This window comes from Phaenicophaeus curvirostris, chromosome Z (assembly GCF_032191515.1).
Source record: "Phaenicophaeus curvirostris isolate KB17595 chromosome Z, BPBGC_Pcur_1.0, whole genome shotgun sequence".
Classification (NCBI taxonomy): domain Eukaryota; kingdom Metazoa; phylum Chordata; class Aves; order Cuculiformes; family Cuculidae; genus Phaenicophaeus; species Phaenicophaeus curvirostris.
Window position 1 is genome coordinate 57,605,602 of NC_091431.1, and position 9,639 is coordinate 57,615,240.

The 9,639-nt window shown below is 64.2% G+C and overlaps 2 protein-coding genes across 2 annotated transcripts; both read left to right on the plus strand.

The window, feature by feature from the left end:
- The first annotated feature begins 582 nt into the window (after positions 1 to 582).
- On the plus strand, positions 583 to 1,745 carry CCNO (cyclin O). The gene is made up of 3 exons (XM_069880591.1): positions 583 to 825; positions 948 to 1,133; positions 1,218 to 1,745. Exons 1-3 carry the CDS (start codon positions 583 to 585, stop codon positions 1,704 to 1,706), a joined length of 918 nt encoding a protein of 305 aa, XP_069736692.1. The 3' UTR covers positions 1,707 to 1,745.
- Positions 1,746 to 7,284: 5,539 nt separating this feature from the next.
- Positions 7,285 to 8,877, plus strand: MCIDAS (multiciliate differentiation and DNA synthesis associated cell cycle protein). Its single transcript, XM_069880263.1, has 3 exons — positions 7,285 to 7,494; positions 7,615 to 7,725; positions 8,434 to 8,877. The coding sequence occupies exons 1-3, from the start codon at positions 7,285 to 7,287 to the stop codon at positions 8,875 to 8,877; spliced, it is 765 nt and encodes a 254-aa protein (XP_069736364.1).
- Positions 8,878 to 9,639: the final 762 nt, after the last annotated feature.

Consider the following 9,639-nt stretch of genomic DNA (forward strand, 5'->3'; position numbering starts at 1 on the left):
AAATTATCTCTGATAAAACAGTCATGTCTGGCCTCAGCTCTACTTACACAAACTAGCAGCCGCCGTGGAGGAACGAATCCATTTCCCTCCGTTCGGCTGTTTAAAACAGCGCCCCCCCCGTGTCCAAGGAGCCCGTGGCTGGGGGAACTGAGACCCGAACCGCGCAGAGGAGCCCCGCGTTCCCAGCATCTCCCCCGGTGTGTTTGTGCTGTATTCCCCGGTGACGTCAAGTGAATATTACTTATATGCATCTGTTAAAGCTCGTTGGGTTCCGAGTTAAGACTGGGAGCTGGGGAAACGTGCGTTTTTAGTAGCGGCAGGGCGGCGGCTCCCGCTGTGCTAGGGGCGAGGGAGCCGTGCTCGGCGCTGTTCCCGGGAGGTCGCGCTCCGGCGGCCGCTTTACCCGGTGGAAAAGCCTTGGAGCAGAGCCAGGCGCTGGGGTCACTCGCTGCCTTTCGTTGCGGGTTTTGTTTTGGAGACACGGCGGCCGGCGGGGCGCGGTGGGGGGGGCGGTGGCGGCGTCGGGGCCGCCCTGCCGCTCAAAAACCCGCCGCCGGGTCCCGCGGCCGCCCCGGCCCCGCGATGGTGACGGCGGCAAGCGGGCGGCGACCCCGCACTCCGCACCGCAGCGGCCGCCGCGACTCCCCCGCCCGCTGCCCGCGGCGACCGGAGCGGCGGCGGCGGCGGCGACCGGTGGCGGGGCCGGGCGGACACAGCCCGCAGGACCTGCAGGCTTTCCGCGACTACGGCGAAAGCTGGTACCGCTCCCGCAAGGGCATGGAGAGCCGCTTCCAGCCGCGGGAGCCGCTCGCACGGCAGCCGCAGGTGGGGGCGGCGGGGAGGGCGCAGCCGGTGCCAGCCCCGTCCGACCCCGGTGCCGCAGGTGGGGGCGGCGGGGAGGGGGCAGCCGGCGTCAGCCCCGTCCGACCCCGGTCCCGGTGCCGCAGGTGACAGCCGAGGCGCGCTGCAAGCTGGTCAGCTGGCTCATCCCCGTGCACCGGCACTTCGGCCTCTCCTTCGAGGCGCTCTGCCTGGCCGTCAACATCCTCGACCGCTTCCTCTCCACCACCCCCGTGGCCGCCGACTGCTTCCAGCTCCTGGGGGTGACGGCGCTGCTCATCGCCTGCAAGCAGGTAGGGCGGCCCCGGGCGCGGCTGACCCGCGGCTCCCCCCGGAGCCCGCTCGCCGGCTGCAGCGTCCCCCTCCCCGTCCGACAGGTGGAGGTGCACGCTCCCCGCGTGAAGCAGCTCCTCGCCCTCTGCGGCGGAGCCTTCACCGGCCAGCAGCTCCGCAACCTCGAGCGCATCGTCCTGCACCGCCTGGGATTCGACCTGGCGGCGCCCACCGTCAGCTTCTTCCTGGAGCACTTTAGCCAGGTGCGGCTGGGGGCGCGGGGCGCCGACGCGGGGGAGGCCGCGGACGCCCGGGGCCTGGCGGGGGGCGTCGCCGAGCTCAGCCTGGCCGACTACGCCTTCCACGCGTACGCCCCGTCCCTGCTGGCCGCCGGCAGCCTGGGGCTGGCGGACCGGCTGCTGCGGCACCGCCGGCCCCTGGACCTGCGGGTCAGCGGGTACCCCGAGGGGCTGCTGCGGGACTGCATGGACCGGCTGCAGCTCCTGGTGTCGCTGAACGGGCGGGCCCTGCCGCTCCTCCTGCCGCCGCAGCTGGCCCAGAAGTGCCCCTGGCTGCGGGGGGACAGCGGGTGACAGCGGCGGTGCCCCCGGCCCCTGTGCCCCTCGCCGTGCTGCGGCGCCCCCGGGGCGGGTGGGGGCTGCGGTCAGCCGCGCCGCGGCGAGCCCGGAGCTTCGGAAATCAGATGGCGTTTTGCGCGTGACGTTACTGCACGTCACCTGCACTCTCCCTGTGCAGTTTTTTTAGAATTATAGAATCATAGAACGGTTTGGGTTGGAAGAGACCTTAAAGCCCATCCGGTTCCACACCCGCTGCCACGGGCAGGGACACCTCCCACTGCATCAGGATGCTCAAAGCCCCATCCAGCCTGGCCTTGACCACCTCCAGGGATGGGGCAGACACAGCTTCCCTGGGCAACGTGTGCCAGTGCCTCACCATCCTCACAGTAAAAAATGTGTTCCTAATATCTAATCTAAATCTACTCTCTTTCAGATTATAACCATTACTCTCCATCCTGTCCCTGCACTCCCTGATAAAGAGCCCCTCCCCACCTTTCCTGTAGCCCCCCTTAAGTACTGGAAGGCTGACGGAAGGTCTCCCCAAAGCTTTCTCTTCTCCAGGCTGAACCACCCCAGCTCTCTCAGCCTGTCGTCTTACAGGAGGTGCTCCAGCCCTTTGGTCATCTTCATGGCCCAACGTGTAAATAATATACAGGATCTCAAGTACTGTGTTATTTATTTGAAGAACAGTCCGTAAAGATAATGGTGGAAGGACCAAATAAATGTTGAATAAATTTTCTACTTGTCAGCTGTGCTCGTTTATTTGCTGGTGGTGTGTGTACATAGCTGGAAGAGGGAACACGTTGGCACAGAACAATCTCACCTCAACAGTGAACTCCAGCCCATACAAAATGGTCATTCCCGATGGTGCCATTCATTCCCCATTTCAAACCGACACCCACTGGCTTGGTCATGGCTCAGGAAAAAAAAAAAAAAAGAATAGATGCAGTGACCGGTCACGGCTCAGGGGGGAAAAAATGAGGTGCCCTGACCTGAGCATAGGAAAACAAAATGTTAAATAATAAAAGAGCAGGTGGCTATTTTTTGAGCAAGCCTGTAATCCGGGTGCGTGCTGTCAAGCAAGGTGCAAGATGTTACGGTAGCGTAGGAAACATGCAAGGGAAGAAAATAGCCATAATGTTGTAAATTATTTTATTTTCTCCATTTTATTGCCCTGAGATGTTAGAAGACCAAATACACCTCTAAAGTTGCTCTCGGGAGGGAGTGGGCGGCACACGGACGGTGCTCCCAGTCGCTCAGGCAGAACGAGCCAAGCTGCTCCAGGCTGCTGCGGGAAACACCTGCGTGCCCGGCAGGGGAGGCTGAAAATCACAGAATCGGAGACTGGCCAGGGCTGGGAGGGACCTCTGGAGACCATCCGGTCCAACCCCCCTGCTCAGGCCGGCTCGCCTGCGGCGGGTCGCACGGCAGCGCGTCCGGAAAGGTCTTGGAGATCTCCAGAGGAGGAGGTTCCACCAGCGCTCTGGGCAGCCTGTTCCAGCGCTCTGTGACTCACAGAATGACAGAATCACAGAATCATAGAATCATAGAATAGTTTGGGTTGGAAGGGGCATTAAAGATCATCCATTCCGCTCCCGAAGGCAGGGACACCTCCCGCTGGATCCGGCTGCTCAAAGTCTCGTCCAGCCTGCCCTTGAGCATCTCCAGGGACGGGGCATCCGCAGCCTGTTATAGGAGTTCTCCCCCGTGTTCAGCTGCCCCTTCCCGTCCCTAAGGGTCAGTTTATCCTCCGCCAGCCCTCCCGGTGCCCCGGCGGGGACGGCTCTCCGGGCGGGGGCCGCGCTCCTCCGCCGGGCTGGGGCTCGGCAACGCCGCGACGCCGCGGGGCCGGTGGCTCCTTTTAACCCGCGCCCCCCCGTTGCTCCCCCGCGGCCGCTCCCCCTCGCGGTCCGAGCGGCGGGCGCGCAGGGCGCGGCGCGGCCCGGGAACCGGCGGGCAGGGCGGCGGCAGCATGGACCGGGGCGGCCGCCGGGCCTTCGGCACCATCTGCCCCAACACCGTGCGGGGGCCGCCCGCCCGCGGCCCCAAGAAGCCGGCGCGGCCCGGCGGGGGGGCGGCGGGGACACCCCCGGGACCCCCGGAGCCGCCGCCCCGACCGCGCCGCGGCGCCCTCGGTGAGTCCCGCCGGGCGCCCCAGACCCTCCCCGCGCCCCGGGGGCGGCCCCGAGCGCCCCATCCCGGGGACACCCCCGCGCTCCCCGTTCCGCATCCCGGGAACGCCCCCGTGCCTCCCATCCCTGCATCGCGCATCCCAGGGACGCCCCCGTGTTCCCCATCCCGAATCCCGGGAATGACCCCGAGCCTCCCATCCCTGCATCCCGGGAACGCCCCCGTGTCTCCCATCTCCGCATCCCGGAGACACCCCTGTGCCCCCATCCCCACATCCCGGTGACACCCCCGTGCTCCGCATCCCAGTGACACCCCCGTGCTCCTCATCCCGCATCCCAGTGACACCCCCGAGTCCCCATCCCGCACCCCGGTGACACCCCCGTGCTCCTCATCCCGCATCCCGGTGGCACCCCCGAGTCCCCATCCCGCATCCAGGTGACACCCCCGAGTCCCCATCCCGCATCCCAGTGACACCCCCGTGCTCCTCTTCCCGCATCCCGGTGACACCCCCGAGTCCCCATCCCGCATCCAGGTGACACCCCCGAGTCCCCATCCCGCATCCAGGTGACACCCCCGAGTCCCCATCCCGCATCCCGGTGACACCCCCGTGCTCCTCTTCCCGCATCCCGGTGACACCCCCGAGTCCCCATCCCGCATCCAGGTGACACCCCCGAGTCCCCATCCCGCATCCCGGTGACACCCCCGTGCTCCTCTTCCCGCATCCCGGTGACACCCCCGAGTCCCCATCCCGCATCCAGGTGACACCCCCGAGTCCCCATCCCGCATCCCGGTGACACCCCCGTGCTCCTCTTCCCGCATCCCGGAGACGCCCCCGTGCCTCTCATCCCTGCATTGCACATCCCGGGGACAGCCCCGAACTCCCCATCCCCGCATCCCGGTGACACCTCCATGCTCCCCATCCTGCATCCCGGGGACGACCCCGAGCTCCACATACCAGGGACACCTCTGTGCCCCCTATCCCCGCATCCCGCATCCTGGTGACACCCCCGTTCCCCCTATCCCCACATCTCCCGGACGCCCCTGTGTCCCCCATCTCTGCATCCCGGGATCATCCCCATGCTCCCCACTTTGCATCCCTCATCCCGGTGACAACCGCGTGACCCCATCCCCGCATCCCAGTGATGCCCCCATGCCACCCAATTCCTGCATCCCCGGCCGAAAGCCCCCACTGTGCCCTCTGCTGTGTCGCCTCTCTCCATGCTGCGCTCCCCAGCCTGCACTCCAGGACTCTGACCCTTGAGGATGCTCCTGCCACCCGTGGTTTTTGTGTCACCAAACCCCTCTGGCAATGCTGGTCCCTGCCCGAGCTCCTCACTGCTGCCTTTCCCTGTCCCCAGTGCTCACTACCATCGACTGGCAGGATTTGGCAGCCTGTACCCCCGTCCTTCCCAGCACCCCCACTGGCCCCGTGGCTCCGCAGCAGGTAACACCCTGGCTGGGACAGCTTTGGCCGCCCCGGGCACAGGGCATCCACGAGTGGGCGGGCATTAGGAGACCCCTCAGCCTCCTGTGGGATGGGCACAGTGGAGGACAGGAGCTCTCAGCCTCTGGCCTGGACAGGCGCACGCTCTCCTGGGTAGAAAACTGGTTGGCTGGCCGGGCCCAGAGAGTTGGTGGTAAATGGTGTTAAATCCAGCTGGAGGCCAGTTACCAGTGGGGTTCCCCAGGGCTCAGTGCTGGGTCCAGCCCTGTTCAATGTCTTTATCAATGACCTGGATGAAGGCATCGAGTGCACCCTTAGCAAGTTTGCGGATGACACTAAGCTGGGTGGAAGTGTCGATCTGCTGGAGGGTCGGGAGGCTCCAAAGGGATCTGAACAGGCTGGACCCCTGGGCAGAGTCCAATGGCATGAGGTTTAACAAGGCCAAGTGCCGGGTCCTGCACTTGGGGCACAACAACCCTGTGCAGAGCTACAGACTAGGAGAAGTCTGGCTGGAAAGCTGCCTGGAGGAGAGGGACCTGGGGGTGTTGGTTGACAGCGACTGAACATGAGCGAGCAGTGTGCCCAGGTGGCCAAGAAGGCCAATGGCATCTTGGCTTGGATCAGAAACGGCGTGACCAGCAGGTCCAGGGAGGTTATCCTCCCTCTGTACTCGGCACTGGTGAGACCGCTCCTCGAATCCTGTGTTCAGTTCTGGGCCCCTCACCACAAGAAAGATGTTGAGGCTCTGGAGCGAGTCCAGAGAAGAGCAATGAAGCTTGGGAAGGGGCAGGAGGACAGGCCATGTGAGGACCGGCTGAGAGAGCTGGGGTTGTTTAGCCTGGAGAAGAGGAGGCTGAGGGGTGACCTCATTGCTCTCTACAACTACCTGAAAGGGGGTTGTGGAGAGGAGGGTGCTGGCCTCTTCTCCCAGGTGACAGGGGCAGGACAAGAGGGAATGGCCTCAAGCTCTGCCAGGGGAGATTTAGGCTGGAAATTAGGAAAAAATTTTTCACAGAAAGGGTCATTGGGCACTGGCACAGGCTGCCCAGGGAGGTGGTCTAGTCACCTTCCCTGGAGGTGTTTAAGGGATAGGTGAACGAGGTGCTGAGGGACATGGTTTAGTGTTTTTTACAGGAATGGTTGGACTCAATGATCAGGTGGCTCTTTTCCAACCTGGTGATTCTATGATACTATGATTCTACAATTCCATGAGCTCCTCCCGTCAGAGGGGTCAGTGTTGGGGCAATAGAGCAGCAGTGGGCTATGTCAGAGCCTGGATCCACGAGCCACACGCTCGTGTCTGGCCCTGACACCGAGGAGGGGGAAGGGGAAGTGGATTTGTTTGTCTGGTGATCCAGAGGCCAATAAGGTCACTCCCGGGGTGAATATCAAAAGCAGTATTTATTTCTGGCTCTGGCAAGCTGGTGCAACGAATCAGTAGTCCCTATTTAAGGCCGAGATAAACATAGTCTGACTTTACAGGGGGTGCGGGTGGGTCTGAGCCCTAGGTCCTGATTAAGGGCACATTTTCTTCACCCCTCCCAGGATCCCTGCTTCCAGGATGGACAGGAGTTTGATTTCCAGGAGTTCACAGATGCTGTTGATGATTTTATGTCTGGCAAGTAGATTTTTTTCCTTACCTGATCCAAACATGCCTGTCACACTTTGTTAGGTGTTTGTGGTTTGTTTTTTTTTTTTTTTGTTGCTTTGCTTTTGGGTTTTTTTGGATGCCCACTCACTGGATGGTTATCCCGCCCTGAGACAGTGCAAGGCAGCACATCCCTGCACAGGCTCCTAGAGTGACCCGGGCTGGCACCGAGCTTTGTCCCATGGGAGCCAGAAATTAAATCTAAGCAGGTTTCTGTTGCACAGGTGCTGCGGTGCAGTAAAAGCCTGCCGGGAAGTTCTAGAGGGATGTTCAGAGTGGGGATGTTGTGCTGGGGCCAAGGGGAACAGCAAACATGAAAACCTCTTTTTCCCTAATGCTTGTGGCTCTTCCCTCCAGATGCACCCACCTCAATGCCGACAGCGCCGGACTGCGCTGACTTTGATTTCTCTCTCGGGGCGGAGGGGAGTTTTGGCCCCTGCAGCCCGCAGCTGGAGCGCAGCCCGCGGCCGCACCTGCCCCCGCACCTGCCCCCGCAGCGCCTGCCGTCCCCCCCGCGCTGGTGGGACGCGGCGGGCACGCACCAGAGAGCGCTGGGGGATGCTCTGAAGGCAAACAGCCAGGTAGGGGCCCCCGCACCCTCCTTAAGGGCCCGCGCCGGGTTCCTGACCTCCCACTCACGTCGCGACGGGGCAGCCGCGGGGCCCTGCGCCGTCACCCGGTCCCTCGCGTGTCCCTCGCAGCTGCAGGAGACCCTCGCGCAGAGGCAGCAGGAGCTGGTGGCGCTGCGGGAGAGCAACGCGCAGCTGAAGGAGCTCGCAAGCCAGGCCAGGCAGCTCGCGGCCGTCCTCGAAGTGAGGGTCCCGGGGGCGCCGGGGGGCGGTGCGGGACGGGGCGCGGGGGGATGCGGCCACGGGGAGGTGCGGGGCTGTCGGGCGGGATGGGGCGGGCAGGGACGTGTGCGGCTGAGCGAGGTGAGGTGAGGCGGGGCAGGGTGGGCTGGTGGGGGGGAAAGCTGTGGGGGACAGCGCGGGGTGGTACGGGGGATGAGCGGCGCGGAGCGGGGACACACACTGCGGGGATGTGCGGTGCGGGGACGCGCGGTGCGGGGTTGCATAGTGCGGGGACGCGCGTGTGGGGATGCGCGATGTGGGGACGCGCGGTGCGGGGATGTGTGGTGCAGACCAGGGTGATGCGGGGATGTGCGGTGTGGGGATGCGCGGAGCAGGGAGGCACACTGCGGGAATGTGCAATGTGGGGACGCACGGTGCGGGGGTGTACGGTGCGGGAACGCATGGTGCGTGGATGCGCGCTGTGGGAATGAGCCATGCGGGGATGGACGTGCGGGGATGCGAGGAGCGGAGATGCGCGAGGAAGGGATGCACCCTGCAGGGATGCGAGGTGCGGGGCAGGGTGGTAAAGGGATGCGCGGTGAGGGGATGCGCGGTGAGGGAATCCACCCTGCGGGGGTGTGCGATGTGGGGACGAGCGGTGCGGGACAGGGCGGTGCGGGGATGCGCGGCGTGGACACGCGCGGAAGTCACGCTCTCTCCCCCCGGCAGACGCTGATGCTCCCGCAGGACGCCAACAGAGAGGCCCTTCGTCCTCCTCCTCTTCCTCCTCCTCAGCCTCCCGCTGCCGAGGGCGTCCCGGCCGGGGCGTGTGGCGGTGTCGGGCGGCCGGAGCCGCCGTGCGTGGATGCGATGCTGCGGGAGGTGTCGGAGCGCTGCCGAGCCGCCCTGCAGAGCCTGGGGGGCGGCCCGGGGGGCAGCCCGGGGGGGAGCCCCTCGGCCAAGCGCCCGCGGGCCGCCCCGCGCCTGCACGGCGCTTTCCGCGGGGAGCGCAGCGGCCGCGCCGACCCGGCCCCCTCGGAGCCGGAGGGAGGCGGCGTCCTGCGGGCCGCGCTGGGGGAGCCGGGCGGCATCCGCACCCTCGCCTTCCCGCAGGGCAGCGCCTTCACCCTGCGCACCGGCGACGGGTACCGGTTCCGCTGGGTGCCGCGCTGAGGCCCCCGCACCGCCCGGGCCCCGCAGAGCCGCCTCCCTCGCTCTCCCGGAGCAGGGGGGTTGGCGCTGCCCTGCGGCGCCGGGGGCTGCGGGGCGGGACGGGGCCCCCCGCGCCGAGCCCCGCCGGTTCCCGAGCCGGCACCGCGCACCCGGGGCTCCGCTAACGAGTGTAACGAGTGTGCGGACTGTGTGGAGATCTGCCCGGCTCTAGACCGGGGGTTTTACTTCGGCTGAGCAGAAAAATTTGTAACTTCGAGGACAGCGACTGCGGAGAACTGGTGTGGGAATGGAGAGACCCTTCCAAGGGGCTGGAACACGGTGCACCTTCACCACCTGGGAATTTTACATCCATTGTGTTTACAAGTCGCGCTTAAGTGTGCAGCTGGAAGTGTCAGTTTGCACTCGGCGTGATGATTAAATAGCGCTTAACGTTGCCGTTGACTTATACCGATTTAATGTAAACGGTGTGGTTTGTGTCAGGTATGTGCGTTTGCTTTTACGAGAGCAAAGGTAACAGAAAGCTGAGCGTCTACGCAAAGTTTACTTTGCTTGATGTGCTCAAGAAGAAAATTTAAGAATAAAGCATTCTGCTGTTAACATTCAGTGGTGTTATCACAGGTAAAGAGGAGACTGAATAACGTTCAGTTGTTCTGAACGGATACATCTCACTTGCATGCACGGGTTTGACAGCTGAACCACTGACAGTGTGCATGAAATAGCACCTGAAATATCTTTTCCTGCAGCACATAAGTGAATGAAGGC

Coding starts and splice junctions, on each gene's coding strand:
- CCNO (XM_069880591.1), top strand. CDS start 583: ATGGTGACGGCGGCAAGCGGGCGGCGACCCCGCACTCCGCACCGCAGC. Junction 826..947: donor CGCTCGCACGGCAGCCGCAG/GTGGGGGCGGCG, acceptor CCGGTGCCGCAG/GTGACAGCCGAGGCGCGCTG. Junction 1,134..1,217: donor TGCTCATCGCCTGCAAGCAG/GTAGGGCGGCCC, acceptor CCCGTCCGACAG/GTGGAGGTGCACGCTCCCCG.
- MCIDAS (XM_069880263.1), top strand. CDS start 7,285: ATGCCGACAGCGCCGGACTGCGCTGACTTTGATTTCTCTCTCGGGGCG. Junction 7,495..7,614: donor CTCTGAAGGCAAACAGCCAG/GTAGGGGCCCCC, acceptor TGTCCCTCGCAG/CTGCAGGAGACCCTCGCGCA. Junction 7,726..8,433: donor AGCTCGCGGCCGTCCTCGAA/GTGAGGGTCCCG, acceptor TCCCCCCGGCAG/ACGCTGATGCTCCCGCAGGA.